Below are 19,622 nucleotides of genomic sequence, written 5' to 3'. Positions count from 1 at the left end.
TGAAAGAACCAGAATAATACTACACTCACAATTGTAACTTGTAACTGACTTCTAGAAGAATCATTTTTAAACAGTATAAATACCTCATGAGAATAGGAAACAGATCTCCTCGGTGGGCTGTTTTCACTACAGTATTATCTTCTGAAATGCTGAAATGCACTATCTCTTCCTTAAAGCTTCTATCTTCAAGCAACCTTTGTAAGTTTTCCCTTTAAAAACAGTAAACAGAACAAATTATCAATTCATCAACAGTACCTTCAAAAATGTGATAGTGAATAGTACGCAGAGAGTAATAAGCATAAATAAAATAAAGCAGCATGTAGTGTATATTGTGGTTGATAACAATAAAGGAAAGTCTCCACAAAAACATCTTCTAACATGACAAGTTTTCACATTTCAAAAGGCAAAATGGATTAGAGGGGATTAGATTGAGTCAATGAGTCAACTGTGTATAGGCATGATACAAAAGCTTTCCAAATGATTATGATTTCCTAAGTAATTACTACCAAGATTTTATGGCATTATATTAGCAAAGAGAAAGAAACGAAATAACCTTCACAATATTAAATTACTATTTTCTTTTTTCCCTCACTACTTAGGGAGAACTTAAAGGAAATTTTCCAGGCCTTCAGTATTCTGTAACAGCGTCCATATGTAGAAAGGTGAAAATCAGCCAAAGAAATGGCATTTTTTTTTTTAGTTTCACATGTAACTTACCTGTAAGGGAGGATATGAGGATGTTTATATGTCATTATGCAATCCAGGGTTATTTTTTGTACTGTTTGATCTTGGTGTAGCAATAACTAGGAATGATATTTTATAGAACAAATTAATGAAGTCATATATATGCACACATACTATGGGATATTTTACTTGAGTTAATTTGTTAAATCACATTTCTTAAAAAATCTACATTTTTAGACAAGGTCTAGAGTTGGTTCTTGACAACAGTTCTACACTTTCTTGGAGGTCAAAGAAGATGAAAAGAATACGTGCGAAGAAAAAAAAGAAGCAAAACTGTGGCCCCTGCATCACACAGCAGGCCCTCAATTTTTTTTGGTGGAGGCCAGTTCTCTACATGAATCTGGATTTACCAAGTGGAAGGGTCAGGGATGGTGATATCTCTCATACTATTAAGGAGTGGCAGTCAATAAAAATATGCCAGGAATGGAGATCTGGCTCTGCGGTCTCTCTAAATAGTGACTTCGAAATTTTGCTTCCTGTACGTAACAGACTTTGGAGCTCTGGCTTTAGAACAAGGTCCAACTGAATTATGGGCAGAGCATGAATAAATTCAGCTGCAATGATATATGTTTGATCTAAGACAATTCAAGTACACAAAGAAAATTTTACTTCTCCAAATAGTTTAGAATGATATCCAATACTTACTCTACTTTTTTTTTTTGGACAGGCAGAGTGGACAGTGAGAGAGAGACAGAGAGAAAGGTCTTCCTTTTTGCCGTTGGTTCACCCTCCAATGGCCGCCGCGGCCAACGCGCTGCGGCCGGCGCACCGCGCTGATCCGATGGCAGGAGCCAGGTACTTATCCTGGACTCTCATGGGGTGCAGGGCCCAAGTACTTGGGCCATCCTCCACTGCACTTCTGACATTAAATTTTTTCTGCAATTCAGGGTCATACACTGTGACTGAAAGAGACTGTTAGTCCAACTATTTGCTTCCACTCACTCTGCTAGATCCTGAAATCCTAATCCTTCCTAAAGGCTAACTTAACTAGAAGAGAAAGGCAACCAATCATTTTTGGTATACCTCCCAACTCCTTTCTAAAATGCAATTCCCACCACACAATTCACGTTTTCTATTCTCACTGCTAATACAACTCATCAATGTTTAGTAACCCAAAACAACCTTAAAATAAATTAAATTAGTGCTATTCTAAAATCGTTTCTGAAAAATGTCTATTAATGAAAAAATCTACTTAAAATGTAGACACTAACCCTATTCAAAAAATAATTACTGAAGCTGGCACCTCGGCTCACTAGGCTAATCCTCTGCCTGTGGTGCTGGCACTCTGGGTTCTAGTCCCGGTTGGGGCGCTGGATTCTGTCCCAGTTGCTCCTCTTCCAGTCCAGCTCCCTGCTGTGGCCTGGAAAGGCAGTGGAGGATGGCCCAAGTGCTTGGGCCCTGCACCCATATGGGAGACCAGGAGAAGCACCTGGCTCCTGGCTTTGGATCGGCGCAGCATGCTGGCCATAGCGGCCATTGGGGGGTAAACCAACGGAAAGAAGACCTTTCTCTCTGTCTCTCTCTCTCTCTCTCTGTTTAACTCTGCCTATCAAAAAAAAAAAAAAAATTACTGAAAACTCAGTTACTTCATTGAAGAAAATGACAGAAAAAGGTCCACAGATAATTATAGTGTTAAGAATTTATTTTACTTACCTGAAGATATAACTCATACAATTTGGATTCCAGATATAATGCCCGTGGATTTGAAAATTTAGAGAAAACCTGCAAATGAGCAATTAATTGCCTACATAAAAACAAAAAAGAGAATTATAGAATTAAAGAATGGAAATCATTTTCTTGAGACAGTCTTCACAGTTTACTCTCTCTGATTCCAAATTGTCTATACTTTCAGTGGTAATCACACAACCAAGTTTTAAGTTTTTGCATTTAGGATATTATTCTACAAAATTTCCAAATCTTCCAAATTCTTAGAATTTCCAAATCCAGGCTCCTCACTCCCCAGAATTCTTTAGGAAGTGCTTAAAATGATTTAAATTAAATTAAAACTCAAAAGAAGGAAGTCAAAATGGTATTATATTCCAAAGTTGAACACAGATGGAATTTTTGGAATTATTCCTTATCTAGGTTCTATGCAACTATATTCCTCCTCCCTTGCAGGTAACATAGACTGATGTCAGGCAAATAATCTGAGCCGAGCTAACCACAGCTCTTGCTTACAAAGGAGGAAGAAAAAAAATGATATTCTGGGATCACATTAAAATTGAAGATGTAGATCACATCATCTACTAAAATGGGCTTCTACTGCATTTACCTACCTGCCTTATGCTCTGTGAGACTTTAAAAACACTTGGAGAAAACTGTTTTATAACAATGTATACTTTGCAAGATTTATGAGGACTTTAAAAGAATCCTAGGTGAGTAAACCTAAGATATGAAGGATGTTATTGCCCATTTAAGAACATGAGCAGGAAGTGAAGACAGGTAGAAAGCAAGATGGACATGAACCTCTGCCATTCTCAGGGCATGACTCTGGGGAAAGTTACTTAACTATGCCTCAGAGTCTTAGTTTCCTCCCTTTGAGAAGCATAAGGCTTCCTGGGTTTTCTGTGAGGACTAAATCAAAGAAAGAGTTGTGGCGCTTCTGCTCCTAAGTGTTCACCAAACCATGCATTTCTCTGCTCTTGAGCAAAATTGCTTATCAGAGCACCAGTCTTGACTCCCAGCTGCTCTGCTTCTGATCCAGCTTCCTGCTAATGCAGCCAGGAAAGTAGTGGAAGATAGCCTAAGTGCTTGGGCCCCTATCACCCATGTGGGAGTTCAAGCCTCCTCACTTTGGGTTGCAGCCATTTTATGAGAGTGAACCAGTGGATAAAAGAACTGCCTCTCTCTCTGCCTTTCAAATAAATACTCTGAAAAAAAAAAAAAAAAAAAAAAAAAAAAAAAAAAAAAAAGAGCAAGCTCAGCACCACCCAACTCTTTGCTTCCTGTTCAAGACGAGATCACTTATCCCCAAAGGGGCTCCTGTCATTGCTATCTGCCGTGGGGCTCTAACCAGAACTGTGCTGATGCAGGCATTGTGCCCTTGAACCTGCAAAACTCTTTTCTTTACAAGTTCACTATGTCCAGTATTTTGTTACAGTGATGAAAAACTGATTAATAAACTAAAGAGAAAGCTAGAAATCATGACCTTTTTAGATGTTGTTGAGAAATATCCTATAGTTTTATAAACTTTAAAATTTTCTATTGAAACAGCCATTCTTTTCCTTAACATTAAGTAGTTCCTATATGCCATTCAACTCCCTAACGTGTGAGAGTACAAGAGGTAATGTACATACTCTCAGTCAATACTTGCTAAATTAGTGTTTCATGAAGGAATATAAACTTGGGCTATGAAGATATTTAGAAGGCATTAAGAATGTAACTATCAACTTACTCACATTTCCAATGATGATGGTGTTTGGTCACAATATTCTAGATTTGGACACAGGGACAGACAAATTAAGATATGGACCTGGCTCTCGAATTTCTGATTCCATGGAAGGTCAAGAAACAATTAACAATAACCAAGGCAAGGAGTGCCATGATGGAGGAATGAAGGCTGTGATGAAAGCTTGAAACTTTAGTAACGTAACTTGTTAAACGACTGGAAGAAAACTTCAGTAAAGAAATGACACTAAAATTATACCTTGAAGCATGAACAGAAATTTCAACTGGCAGCAATGAGGCAAGGGCACAGTGGAAAGGTTCGGGTTGAGAAAGAAAGAGGCGTGACTGGATACAGTTTACTCACTCATTCCACAACTAAGTACTAAAGCTAATATTTTGCTAGGGACTCAAGACGAGAAAGAATCTTTGTCTTTAGGGGAAGCAGCAGAAGAAAGAAACGTTCAATTGTGAGAAGGTCCAGGCAGAGCAGGAATGACAGCCACAGGAAAACTGGCCATGATCTCCCTCCCCTCTGCTGCACACCTTATTTCAACTGGCTGGAACATCCCTTCCTACCCTAGCTGCCTGGCAACTTTCTTCTGTCAGCATCAGAGGTGTCTTCTTTGGGGGAACTGGGTCTTGCTATGAGAATGAAGTAACAAAATGTTAGGTTATGCCTGTCTGTGTTCCAGTAATGCCTTTAAAAATACTCTTCCCATAAAAATATTTCACCAGGCACTGACCTGTGACTCCTGCACCCCAGAGGCCTTTGTAGCCCAGTACTTTGCAAAAGACACTTGAAACAGTTGCTGAATGGATGAATGAATAACTGGCTCACAGGAAATGCTCAACAAATGGGCACATGGGATTGAGACATAAAGTGTTAACACAAATCCAGGGGGTCTTAGACACCTCACTTCAGACAATTTTCAAGTAAGCTGAAATAACTTCTGAAACTACAGTCATTTTTTTTAGGTTTCTAAAAATTTAGGTAAACAAATAACCAAGGGAATAAGAGTATAACAACAGCAAGAAAAAAATAGTAACAAGTAGGAGACAAGCCAAAAGGCAGAGCCAAAGTGCTGAGGCGCTCATTTATGAGAGAGAAGATGTTCCATTACGTGTTCCCTTAACACCAAACATAAATAATGCCCCAGGGCAATGAAAACGGGCAACAAAGGTCAAACAGGATTCAAATGCTCCAAGCCCCAAGCTCTCATTTACCAAAAAACAATATGATTAGATGACTGCAAAGGTCCTCCCAACTAACATTCTGAAGCTGAACCAAAAAAAAAAAAAAAAAAAAAAAAAAGAAGGCAAGCAACCAAACCACTCAGAAGACAGTTTTCTTTGGGCTATAAAAGAAAGCCCTGGGAAGATGTGGTATTCAGGTGAACAACAACTTGAGCAGTTCATCTTATGCAACGCTATTCCGGATTTAGGACCTAAGAGCTCTTTCTGTCAATCCTGGGAGGATTGTGGCCTCCCAGCAACGCTGAACTCACTTTGCTGCTGCCCTTCTTGTCCTTTTCTTCTGTGAGGGCTCATCTTGGGGCAACATCTCTTCCTCCAACTCTTCCTCATCTACAGGGACAGGTTCCTCTTCCATTTCTTCTGCGGCTACCCCTTTACCTTTTCTCCGCAAATCCTGGGTAGGAGCAATCTGCAGATCTGCTGGGTAATACTCATTACTGTGGTAAAGAGAGACAGGGGTAAGATGAGCAGTGCACACTAACCTGAAAAGTCTTAATTCTGTATGTGAGAGATACTGTGCACACATTTAAGAGACATCAGAAGCACCTCAGTCAAGCTTCCATAACATTACTTTTTTTTTTTTTTTTTTGGACAGGCAGAGTTAGACAGTGAGAGAGACAGAGAGAGAAAGAAAGGTCTTCCTTCCATTGGTTCATCCCCCAAGTGGCCGCTATGGCTGGTGCGCTGCGCCGATCCGAAGCCAGGAGCCAGGTGCTTCCTTCTGGTTTCCCATGCAGGTGCAGGGCTCAAGCACTTGGGCCATCCTCCACTGCCTTCCCAGGCCTCAGCAGAGAGCTGGACTGGAAGAGGAGCAACCGGGGCAGAACCGGCGCCCCAACTGGGACTAGAACCCGGAGTGCTGGTGCCGCAGGTGGAGGATTAGCTTGGTGAGCGGCGGCGCCGGCTGACAATTACTCTTTTTTAAGGGGCCGCACTGTGGTGTAGTGGGCTAAGCCTATGCCTGCGTCACCAGTGTCCGCTATGGGCACTGGTTCATGTTCCAGCTGCTCCTCTTCTGATCCAGCTCTCTGCTATCGCCTGGGAAAGAAGTGGAAGATGGCCCAAGACCTTGAGTCCCTGCACCAGTGCAGGAGACCTGGAAGAAGCTACTGGCTCCCTGCTTTGGAATGATTCAGCTCTAGCTGTTGTGGCCATTTGAGGAGTGAACCACTGGATGAAAGACCTTCTTCTCTGTCTCTCCCTCTCTTTTCTGTAACTCTACCTCTCAAATAAATAAATAAAAATCTTAAAAGATAAGAAGACTCTGATGGGGCAAGAAGGAATTGTTTAAAAAAAATAGAATTTAAAATGTCAAAACGTCTATTTTGGATTGAGCTGAAATTAACCTCCCTATGTTTGGAATCATAATTCCAGATGAAAGGACTTAAAGGGGGAATTACACTAAATGGCTAAAGTATAGTGTTAGTACTACACTGTCACTTTCCACCAGATATACTCTACCTTGTCGATGTTCATTCAAAAATAGCATCACAACAAATTCAGCCCTCCAGCTATGTTCTAATAAAATAAATAGAATGATAAACTCTACAGCTATTGGGAGCAACCACAACACAATGCAGATTCAAATGTGCAGGCAAAGATAATCTGTAAGCTTTTATTTTATCTTCCCAAAACTAAGCTTCAGTAGTTGGTATTCATTTTTGTTCTAATTAAATTCTACCTCTTTAACTTGTTCTTACTAATTCCAATCACTCTTGTAGTTAATGAATATTATCTCAAAGTCAGTCATTCAGTACCTTCTGTCACTTTCATTCATTTATCAAAATGATATTTTGCTGTGTCTGTGCACAGGTACTGGGCTGGAGAAGTTAGGAAACTGATCAGATGGGCTTTCAAGTCTTTACTCAAAAATACACTGATGAAGTAACATGTCTGACAATGGCACCCTACCAGTGCTCCTAAAAGAAATGCCAGGTTAACCCAGATTAACACACTAAACTACAACTTGAGGGTCAGAACATGATCATTCTTCATATTCTCATTTAGCAAAATCTAGCACTTAAAAGTAAAATGGATGACTGTATGAGATGAGCAAAGTTGCTATGTCAGTTATAGACTGCACCATCATCCACTCAAAAACAAATCACCCTTCAATTAACCATATACTATGCGTTTTTGACCTCTCTCTCCATGCATGGCATGTTCACTTGCTCATCACATGAGCTCATTCACACAAAGTATTTCTAACAGTGCAGAGTACACAGTAAGTTCTCATTAAGTGTCACCTATTATTGGGACATCCTTGCCATTGTTATTCATTCCTGCTCCAGTTTAGTTATTCTCAGACAATACTTCCAGGGATTCAAATCAGTTCTACTATCAAACAGACTGAAACATACTACTAGCCAAAAAAATCAAAATAAAAACTCAAAATATATTTCAAAGTCAGCATTAAAGGTGATATTTGGATTTTCCATTAGTTTAGAACATCTTCCTTAAAAGTATTAGTTTTAGGTAATCAGTACCAACTAGTGTTAATTTAAATATTTTTAATTTTTATTTTCTAAGTCTTCCTAAACTCAAGAAACCCACTTCCTGTTGCAACTCTTCTTTCCATCTCCATCCCCACAGCACACTGTACTGTTTAGAGTAAGGCCTTTATCCTTAAGCTAAGGAGTAATCTATCTCTTCAGGAAAAACTTGGAACATTAACAAAGTGAAGCTTCATATCCTATAAACACCTTTAATACCAGCTTGCATATGCATAACTCCTTGCAATTCCAAAGAACTGGTAAACTTTTTATATGACCTTCAAAACAAGGGAAAAGCAGCTAAATACCACTGTTCTCACTCCAGAAACAAATTTATACCTAAATAATTATGTGAAAAAGAGAAAATCATTACTCTTCTGCTACCATTTTCATTGACCTATTACATCTTTGCTTGTAACCTCTGCCAGAATGAATTATTCATGCAAAATCTTTCCTCCCTTCCTTCCTTCCTCCCTCCCTCCCTCCCTTCCTTCCTTCCGATTTATTTTTTTATTTGAAAGCCAGACTTACTGGGAAAGAGAGAGACAGAGAGAGATCTTCCATCTGCTAGGTCACCTCTCAAATGGCTGCAATGGCTAGGGCTGAGCTCCGTCACAGTCAGGTGCCTGGAACTCCATCCAGGTCTACCACATGGACGGCAGGGGCCCAAGCATTTGGGCCATCTTACACTGCTTTCCTAGGCACAATAGCATAGAACTGGATTGGAGTGGAGCAGACAGGACTCGAACCATGCCCATATGAGATGCCAGGATTGTAGGCAGCAGCTTAGTCCCACTACGCCAGCCTTGTAAAACCTTTTCACTTATACACTTGATCCTAACTCTGCTTATATTTTCAAAGGCATGGGTCTAGTAATTTTGTCCTCTCTTGCATCACCAATTTCCACCTCTCTTCTGGATCATTTTCACCAACATCACATGCTGTTTAAATCTTAAATTAAAAGCCTGGGGCCGGCGCTGTGGCGCAGCGGGTTAACCCTCTGGTCTGAAGCGCCAGCATCCCATATGGGCATCGGTTCTAGTCCCGGATGCTCCTCTTCCAATCCAGCTCTCTGCTATAGTCTGGGGAAGCAGTAGAAGATGGCCCAAGTCTGCAACGCACTGGCCGTAGCGGCCACTTGGAGGATGAACCAACGGAAAAAGGAAGACCTTTCTGTCTCTCTCTCTCTCATTGTCTAACTCTGTCAAAAAAAAAAAAAAAAAAAAAAATTAAAACCCTAATAACAGAAGCTCCCATTCTGTACCCATATTTCCTTCCATCTACTACTCTACATCTGCTTATTTTTTTATAAGAACTGTACACATTTATTGTTTTTTATTTTTTCCTCTCTATTTTCTCCTGAGCTGATTTTAACAAAGCTTTTCATCTCTACTAGATTAACCAAAACATTTCTTAAGGTCACCTCCAATGCCAATGGTCAGTTCTTACTCCTGATCTCACTGGCTTTCCAGAAATATCTGATTTAACTGATACTCCTTTACTGAACTTAACTTTTCACTTTGCTTCCAGGATACCAAGTGGTCTTGGTTCTTCTATCCCTCTTTGCTGGTTTCCTTTGCCTGATCCTTGTCTAACGACCTCTCAATATCATGTCAGTCCTTGGAAGTCCTGTTTCTACATTATACCCTAGGTGATGTCATTCCTTGCCAGACGATTTTAAACACCATCCATGTACTGATGATTCCCAATTTATTGTCTCCAGAGCAAACTTTTTCCTTGAATTTCAAACTTCTAAATTCAATGGCTACTTGACATCTCTAGTTATGTACCTATTCAGTATTCCAAACTTTAACACATATACAAATGAACTCTTGGGGCTGGGGTTGTGGTATAGTGGGTAAAGCTGCCTTCTGCAATGCTGGCATCCCATATGGGAACTGGATTGAGTCCTGACAGCTCCACTTCTAATCCAGCTCCCTGCTAATGGCCTGGAAAAGCAGCAGAAGATGGCCCAAGTACTTGGGCCTCTGTCCCCGACACAGGAGACCTCCAAGAAGCTCCCAGCTCCTGGCTTTGGCCTAGTCCAGTCCCGGTCGTTGCAGCCATCTGGGGAGTGAATCAACAGACTGAAGATCTGTCTCCCTCCCTCTCTGTAATTTTGACTTTAAAATAAATAAATCTTACAAAAAAAAATTCTTGATTCTCCCCCACAAACCTGCATTTCCTGCATTCCTCCTAATCTCAGTAAATGCTAACTCTCTACTTCTAGATGCTCAAGGCAAAACCTTAAGAAACATTCTTGATTTTACCCTTTATGTGCCCTCCTTCCCTTATTTTCATACTACCATGCACACCTAATCTTGAATCTGACATGCTGGCAAATTTCATAGGCTGATTCAGTTGCAATCCTTCAAAAATGTATCTTTTTGAATCGAAATCCTTCAAAAAAAACCATTTTCACTGTTATCACTTTGGTTTAGTCACCATCATTTCTTGCTTTTTTGTCTGCCGATCTTGCAATCTCATCTGACTGGTCTCTCTATGCTCATCACTACCATTCTCAGTTTATTCTCAACACAGCAGCCAGAAATATCCTTAAGAAGACTTAAGTCATTTCATCCTTTTGCTCAAATTTCCCAATGGCTTCTCATTTCACCAAGGTTCTTAACGTAGTAGCCACATTTGGTCTCTTGTTAACTTTTTGCTCATCTCCATTCATTTCCTCCCTGGATCAGTCTGCTTTAGCCACACAGATGTCCCTGCTGCTCCTTCAACAAGCCAAGCATATTGTGGTTCATGGTCCACTAAACCTAATCCCTAGAGTATCTTTCCACATGATGAAATTATCACAGAAAGACACACTCTCTACTGAGTGCTTTGTTCTGCTCTGCACAACACACTACTTGTCTTTCGAGTTTAAAGCAATCACACTTTCACATATCAAATCCAGTCAAAACAAAACAATGTTCCAGAAAGCTTTTCCTATTCTTTGCCAGCACATTCCTTAGCATCATGGGTGCCATCAAGAAGTTCAAAACAGCAGGTTGGTTCAAAGTAAAATACCTTCAAGCTCTGAACAGGCAATAAAACAACAAACAGGGCAGGAAACAGCAAGGCCTTTGTACAATGATCAGCCTCAATTTGGCCCTTGTTATCTTATAAACTGTAATTTCTTATTAATACTTATTAACATTAATACCTTATTAATACTTATTAATTTCTTATTAATAATGTGGGCTAAAATTAAGTGGTGACCAAAACTGGTTTGTTATTGACAAAGCCAATGCTTAACAGATATGCAATGTTTTGAAAAAACTGGAGCCAGCAATGTGGAACAGTGGGCTAAGACGCTGCTTATGGCACCAGCAACCCCCATGGGAGCATCAGTTTGAGCCCTAGCTGCTCTACTTCTGAGATGGCTCCCTTTTAATGATGCTGGGATGGCAGCAGGGGAGCGCCCACGTGTACCTGGATGGAGCTCTGACTTTGACCTGGCCCAGCCCTGGTCATTGCAGTTATCTATAACCAGTGGATAGAAACTCTTTCTCTCTTTGCCTGTCATTCTGCCTTTAAAATAAATAAAATAAATCTTTATTATTTTTTTAAAGACCTAGTTACTTATTTGAAAGGCAGAGTTACAGAGAGACAGAGGCAGAGAGAAGTCATCCATCCGCTGGTTCACTCCTCAAATGGCCACAATGGCCTGAGCTGGGCCAATGCAAAGCCAGGAGCCTGGAGCTTCTCCCAGGTCTCCCACATGGGTGCAAGGGCCGTAGGACTTGGGCCATCTTCTACTGCTATCCCAGCCATAGCCAAGAGCTGGACTGGAAGAGGAGCAGCCAGGATTCGAACTGGCGCCCATATGGGTAGCTGGCACTGTAGGCGGCAGCTTTACCTGCTATGTTACAGTAAAGTAAATTTGAAAAAAAAAAAAAAAAAAGACAGATGTATAAAGAACTCAACCAATTTTAGAGGTTCATACTTCTTATCTTATCAAGAGAACACTTACTTGATAAATCTCAAGAAAAGTGGAGAGAGTTCCCTGGACCGTGGCTCTACTCTCTCTGGGAATTTTGCTAGAGCTCGCCAGAGCAAAAACCGAAAGTTGGTATGGTCCAGTCTTTCCCGACAATCTGTTTTTAATGCTAACTGTGCATGATAAAGAGCTCCAACATCCCCTTCCTGGGTCTGCTCCCAACTTTCATCTCCAATGGACTTCTCCTCATCTGTTAGATCATTCTGTAGTTCTTTCTCTGCAAGAGAAACAAGTCATAACCACTAGAGAAATATTAACTTCTGTCCCATATTTCCAATTCAAGAGAAGACATTTCCATCTCTGATACATAAGGAAAGAATAACACATATCCAAAGGTTATAAAAAATAATACATGCCTCATTTCTGTTTCTAATTTCATGTGCGATTAAGCAGCAAAGATTAAATACTTACACAAACACCTTTCTTCCCAGCCCCTCATGCCCCCTTACATACCAGCATGTGTAGCTGCTTTTTCTAGATGTTCATAGTAGACTTTCCAAAATTGTTTATTTTCCATTTCATGTGCATGAGAACTAAGAGAAAAAGATCACAAAACAAAGCACATAATATGATTCTTATTTTGCGACCTCTCACAGGAAAAAATTAAATGGATATTACTAAAATGCTAATTAGTTTATCCTTTAATTTGAGGGTGTAAGCAATTTTTGCATTTCTATTTTTCAAAATGCCTGCACTGCAAAAACTATTTTTATAGTCGTAAAAATTTTCAATAGCTCTCTTTGAAAAGAATATTTTTAAAGGCACAGTATTGGAAATAGGGCATTAGGGAATAAAAGCATCTGCCTGGAGAGAAAAGTCAGACTATTCAAAACTAATTTAAAAATGTTGGTTTTCCTTCCACCAAATTAAAATGTACTTATTAACACAAAAGCAAAATAATCATTCATTAACTATATGAAATACTTTTCAGAACTTAATGAGGGCATATTAGATGAATAATATAAACTGTTTATAAAGCTGATATCCTAAGTGAATTTTTTATATTCTTTGTCATTAATTTCCAAATATGCATAAACTTCACACAAGACATGACCTATGTATCTTGTATATCATACATGGAAAAACAATTTCTGAATAGAAAGATGTGCTCAACAGGAAGATAACACAACCACGATGGAGAACCATTAAAGAGATTCAATAATTGAAGGATTTTTGATACGGGGCTATTGGTCACAAGCACAGCAGATTCTCCCTGTCTTCTCAAAGCACAATAAAAGGCAGACCAAATTGGTAAGAGATTTGGTTTTTATTTTTTTAAATTCTTAAAATTTATTTGAGAGGCTGAGAGACTGAGACAGATGGAACACTCATCTGCTAGTTCACTTCCCAAATGTGCACATCAGCCAGAGCTGGGGCAGGTGGAAACCAAGAGCCTGGAACTCCATCTATGTCTCCCATATGGGTGGCAGTAACTCAAGTACTTGAGTCATCACCTGCTGCCTCCCAGGGTATGCATTAGCAGGAAGCTGGAATTGGGAGCCTGCTCCAATATATGTATTTTCTGTGTGAACTTCAGGGTTCTTTTTCAGAGCTGAAAGATTTTAGATATTGGACAGCACCAGTTTTGAAAAATTCTTAATTTTTAATTTGAAATATGGTTCAATAACTCAATATAAATAAAAGTACAATTCTTATAACTTTCTTACTGTAAAAAATATCAACTGCAAAAATCTTCAATGTATAAGTAGGATCTAAATTAAAAAGCAAAAGTACTCTAAAGTTATTTTAATGCATACAAAAATATACATAAACTGCTCATACCCACTCACTTAAATCACAACTTGGATTATAACTCTGGCCCCATCATTCTGCAGCAGTTAATGGGTAATAACTTCATCCATTTATCCCATGCTCACCTTATGAGTTCAATAACAGGATCCCACAGTGCACTGAAGTTAATATATAACATGCCTAGTAAATAACGAAGTGGCACCTGCAATCACAGGAGACTAGTTTAGTGAATGGGTCATGAGCTACAGCAAAAAGGCAGAACCGAAGTACTGAAATGCAAGCACCCCTACCAATAATCTGAAATTCGGAAAGAAGCTGTGCTGTAATAAAACAGGTATCAATACCAGTCCAGAATTCAATGTATAATAATTAATTTTTCTCCTTTCCCTAAAATTTTATTTACATCTGGGTCTCCAAAGTGGGTTGCAGGGACCTAAGTACTTGGGCCATCATCTGTTGTCTCCCAGGGTGCTCATCAGCAAGTGGTTAGAATTTGGAGCAGACCTAGGACTCGAACCCAGGCTCTATGATATGGGGTGTCGGCATCCCAAGCAGCATTTCAATAGTTGCACTAAATGCATTTCAGTAGTTTACTAAACCTCTTTGTACCTCAGTTCCCATCTCTGTAAAATGAACACAGAAACAGCACTTGCCCCCTATAACAACTATGCAGATGAAATATGTTAAGCACATAAAGCCCTGAGAGTGGTGCCTGGCACATATAACAAGTGCTCCATAAGAGCCTGAAGCGAGTCTCCAAATAGAATCCCCAGTGACCCTTGTACTGTGGCTCTGTGCTAAGTAGACGGTAGCAATCTGATGCTTGCTAGGGAGATGGTTCCCTCACAGCACAGCACTGTTTAAGAATAGAAATTAATTTTCAGATAATGAATAGCTACTTTTTCTTAGTTCCTCAATCCCCAGTGAGAAATCAAAACAACAGCAACTAGATTTCTGGGCACTTCCCTTTGGCAGGCTCCATTTTTCTGTCCCCAAAGGATAAGCAGAAGGTTGGTCATTAAACCAGGGAGTTAAAATGAAGTATATTTCAACAGATTTCCTATTAGCAAAGTTCACAATGGCTTAGCCAAGGAATCTCAACCCAGTTTGTTGACTCAAATAGCCTTTGAATTTCTCCTTCCAACTCAAATTGTTCCAGAAGCTCACTTTTCATCCATGTGTTTGAGTAATAGTATTTCTAACAAAAGGAAAAGGGGAAATGATAATAAAGACTTAATGCCCCACTCTTCCTTTAATCAACTACTTATCTCATCACCTTTCTTTACTGATCTAGAAGCTGACATCAGAAGCACTAGACAAGGCCTATGTCAGTTTTGTCGCTTGTAAAACCAGCACTTCACATAACCCTTGATACTTCAGAAGTGCTATAAATAAAACATAACAAACAACTGAAAGAATGAATGGCATCTTGTCCTAAGAACGGCAAATCTAGGCAGAAGAAGTGCAGATATTGAAGACAAAGGCTCAGGTAGATAATTATGTGGCTTATAAATCTACATAAATCCAGACTCTGAGACGTGAGCTTTAGTTATCTCATCACCACCCTCACTCCCCCAACCCCCCGCAGCTGCCATCTAGACATATAGAGCTGCTTGCATCCCTGAATAAACCTGTTATTTGACATCATTTGTGCCTCTCTTGCGCCACCTGGTTGAAACACACTTCCTACTTGAGTTTCTGGAGATGTAATCCTTTGACAGGACACCGCTTTAGAGTGATTTTCTCAGTGAAGACTCTGGACTATACCCCACTATGCTTTACTGGTTACATGTCTGTGAGTCCCTAGCAGGCTTTATGTCTCTTTAAGGTAGGTTTATGTACTCCATTGTCTTTGTATCCCTAAAGTCCAATTTGATGACCAAAACATAGCAAATGCTTACTAAATGGCTAAATGTATAACAGAATACTGAGTAGGAAATTCATTAAGCATTTTGTAAATACAGACCACAGGCTGGTCCTTTCTGAATATTCTTATGCTATGATATGTTTTCTAGTCCTTTTTGGCACTGAGACTTTAGCCTTTCTGAAAGCAGGGGCTGGGCTTTTGCATCATGAACACCCAGTTATTGGTGGTCAATACTTACGTTAGATAAAAAGTTAATTTTAATAATCATAATAGCTAGGGCCAGGGCTGTGGTATATAGTAGGCTAAGACTCTGCCTGCAGCGCTGGCATCCCAGGTGAGTGCCAGGTTATGTCCCAGCTGTTCCTCTTCCAATCCAGCTCTCTGCTATGGCCTGGGAAAGCAGCAACAGACGGCCCAAGTCTTTGGGTCCCTGCACCTGCATGGGAGACCTGAAAGAAGCTCCTGGCTCTGGATCCGCCTAGCTCTGGCTGTTGTGGTCATTTGGGGAGTAAACAAGCAGATAGAAGACCTTTCTCTTGGTCTCTCCCTCTCTCTTTCTATAACTCTACCTCTCCAATAAATAAATAAAATCTTCAGTTCTGCTTTATCTGATACATTTCCACAGCCTACCCCTGGACTAAAATCATTTACATTCTAAAAGCTTTAAAACTTTTTCCTTTCTCAACTTTTCTTTGAGAGGTAGAGTCAAAAGACACAGAAAAAGCACATGAGCTCTCCCGTCCACTGATTCACTCCCCCAGATGCCTGCAATGGCTGGTACTGAGCCAGGGCTGGAACCTGGAGCTGAGAACTCAATTCACACCTCCCATGTGGGTGGCAGAGACCCAACTACTTAGGCTATCATTGATGCCTCCTAAGGTCTGTATTGGCAGGAAGCTGGAACTAGAAATAAAATCCAGGCATTCCAATGTGGGATGCAAGCATCTTTTTATTTTATTTTAAAGATTTATCTATTTGAGAGGCAGAGTTATAGACAGAGAGGGTGAGATAAAGAGAAAGGTCTTCCATGCGCAGGTTCACTCCCCAAATGGCCACAACAGCTGGAGCTTGGCTGTTCTGAAACCAAGAGCCAGGAGCTTCTTCCAGGTCTCCCACATGGGTAGCAGGGACCCAAGGACTTGGACCATCTTCTATTGCTTTCCCAGATGATTAGCAGGGAGCTGGAGCAGAATCAGAGCAGCCAGGACTTGAACTGGTGCCTATATGGGATGCTGGCACCTACTACTACACCATAGCACCAGCCCCAAAGAATGCAAGCATCTTAACCACTAGGTTAAACACTTATTTATTTATTTTTCTTTTTAAAATGGAATCTGCATTTTCAAAGCACTGTCTCTAAAACCAGTTTAAGAGTTTTTGTGATAAGGGTTAACTTGCAAACTTATCTAATTCATTACCGTTTAAGAGGCTAATGAAGCAATTAAGAGGCTAACGAAGCTCAAGAAGCTCTAAAAATGAAGTCTTACATCTTAAAATGCTCCAATGCAACATGCTGTAACCAATAAGATGGCCCAGAGACACTCTACCCAAGTGAAACAAACTGCTCAAGTAGCCACTTCTCTGTTGTACCAGGAAAAGCAAGAATAAAACCGAATGAGGACTGGCTATAACTGCTTCACACCTGCACATACTTACAAGAGAACTAAAGCATTTCCACTGTTTAAAGGCTGGCAGAGCTGTCTGACTTAAAACATCTAAGAGACTGGGGATCTACCTCTTTTATTTTTTGGTGACTACTTAAAATGCTTCCACAAACAGGATTTGAAATATAAATTAACAGGAAAAAAGGATCCTTTTTCACCTCCTGCAATGGTCCATCAGGGACTGCAGTCTGCACCACATCATGTCTCAGTTTTCTCAGATGAAGAAGCTTCTCCCGGTAATCATTCACAGTTGCTGGCACAAGTTCAGCCTGGCGTAATATAGCAAAGGCGGACTGCCGCTCTGAGAGCCCATCATCCTGAACGGTAAGGGAAACCCAAAACATAGGTTACGATTTTGATTTTCCAAAGAGAACATATAATGTGACCAAAGGTCTAAAAAGAGAAAAAAAATCAGATTATGTTAATGTTTTAAATTAAATAAGCTACACCTTTCTTGTTTGTTTTTCTAAGTGATTCCTTTTTTTCTTCATACCTCTTACTTTTTTTTTTTTTTTTTGGAAGATACTTCAGGCATAAAAGTGATATACAACTGACAAATAGAAAACAGGAAAGTCATTCTCAAAATGACTCAAATTGCTTGGCAACATGCATTAACATCCATTGAAATAAAGAAAGTGAATATATACATATGGGTAAGTCAAAAGTTTGTGGGACATCAAATTAAAAGTTGTTTATTTTGGTGCAAAAAAATTTTTTTAAAGATTTATTTATTTGAAAGGCAGAGTTTCACAGAGAGAGAAGGAGAGGCAGAGAGAGAGAGAGAGGGAGAGGTCTTCCATCCGATGGTTCACTCCCCAATTGGCTGCAACCACAGGAGCTGCGCCAATCCAAAGCCAGGAGCCAGATGCTTCTCCTGGTCTCCCACGTGGGTGCAGGGGCCCAAGGACTTGGGCCATCTTCCACTGCTTTCCCAGGCCACAGCAGAGAGCTGGATTGGAAGTAGAGCAGCGGGGTCTTGAACCGGCACCCATATGGGATGCCAGCGCTTCAGGCCAGGGAGTCAACCCACTGCGCCACAGTGCCAGCTCCCAAAGAATTTTTTTGAAATACAAATATATGAGGGATCATCAGAAGGTTCATGGAAAAACACACATGAAAAAACAGCATGGATTTCAAAAATTCTTGCACCAAAATAAACTTACCTTTCAATTCCATTTTCCCATAAACTTCTTGAAATACCCTCTAACTTTCACTACACAATTTTACTTCTAGTAATTTACAGGATGGGAATATTTCCCTACACAAAAATAATCTGTATGGCAGTGTTATTAGCACCTACTAATACTTTTTACTACAATACTGTCTGAAATGCTGAAAATCTATAAAAACTCACCTAATAATCCATCAACAGGGACTTGGCTAAGATATTTGGAACTGTGGAGTACCATGCCAACTTCAAAAGAAATGAGGAAAACCTGACATGACCCATTTAAATTACATGTGTATATACAAAAAATATGAAAGAATATTCAACAATTAAGTGGATTTTCACTGGTGGTCTTTTTTTTTTTTTTTTTTTTTTTTTTGACAGGCAGAGTGGACACAGTGAGAGAGACAGACAGAGAGAAAGGTCTTCCTTTGCAGTTGGTTCACCCTCCAATGGCCGCCCCGGCTCACTGGTGGTCTTGTTAGCAGGTGGGAGTAAACATCACAAAATATATCAGTTTTTATGACAATTATATATAAAGTTAATCTTCTGCAGATATTTTGGACATCTAAAAATATTGTAGACTTATGTTTTTTTAAAAACTATCCAAATATTTAAAATACCTCCTTCATTTCTGGAAGCCGAACATCAAAATGGTTTAGGATCCTTATTGTCAAAAGTCGAATCTAGAGAAAGTAAAAGACACGTTTCAAATTCTAAAGTTGAACAACAGAAAGACACTGATTCAGTGAGATAGTGAATACAAGATATTTCATAAAGTTCATGGAAAATGGAATTAAAAGACATTTATTTTGATGTACAAAATTTTGAAATCCACGCATGGTTTTTGAAATACACATTTTTCATGAATTTTTTCAAGATTTGCTGTATGCATGGATTTCAACTTTATTTTGGTGACAAACTTTTTTTTTAAAAGATTTATTTATTTATTTGAAAGTCAGAGTTACACAGAGAGAAGAAGGAGAGAGGAAGGGAGGGAGGGAGGGAGGGAGAGGGAGAGGAAGAGGGGGAGAGAGAGAGAGAGAGAGAGGTCTCCCATCCACTGGTTCACTCCCCACTTGGCCATAACAGCCAGAGCTGTACTGATCTGAAGCCAGGAGCCAGGAGTTCCCTCCAGGCCTCCTACAGGGGTACAGGTGTCCAAAGACTTGGGCCATTTTCCACTGCTTTCCCAGGCCATAGCAGAGAGCTGGATTCCAAGTGGAGCAGCCAGGACTTGAACCGGTGCCCATAAGGGATACCGGACTGCAGGTGGCAGGTTTACCTGCTATGCCAC

General features: G+C 40.0%; 1 protein-coding gene across 1 annotated transcript in view; it reads right to left on the bottom strand.

Annotated features, from left to right (window-relative positions):
• Positions 1-19,622, bottom strand: part of UTP20 (UTP20 small subunit processome component) — a 106,606-nt gene that overhangs the window by 58,968 nt on the left and 28,016 nt on the right. Inside the window, exons 17-25 of the mRNA XM_008256963.5 lie at positions 18,949-19,011; positions 17,316-17,474; positions 13,752-13,828; positions 12,328-12,407; positions 11,848-12,091; positions 5,637-5,822; positions 2,398-2,488; positions 718-803; positions 84-209 (exon numbers count right to left, since the gene is read on the bottom strand). Of these exons, the coding sequence (XP_008255185.2) occupies positions 84-209; positions 718-803; positions 2,398-2,488; positions 5,637-5,822; positions 11,848-12,091; positions 12,328-12,407; positions 13,752-13,828; positions 17,316-17,474; positions 18,949-19,011 (1,112 nt within the window). The remainder of the gene's footprint in view (positions 1-83; positions 210-717; positions 804-2,397; positions 2,489-5,636; positions 5,823-11,847; positions 12,092-12,327; positions 12,408-13,751; positions 13,829-17,315; positions 17,475-18,948; positions 19,012-19,622) is intronic.

This window comes from Oryctolagus cuniculus, chromosome 11 (assembly GCF_051225735.1).
Source record: "Oryctolagus cuniculus isolate XC-2025 breed Fujian yellow rabbit chromosome 11, ASM5122573v1, whole genome shotgun sequence".
Lineage (NCBI taxonomy): Eukaryota > Metazoa > Chordata > Mammalia > Lagomorpha > Leporidae > Oryctolagus > Oryctolagus cuniculus.
This window is presented reverse-complemented; position numbering and strand designations above follow the sequence as displayed.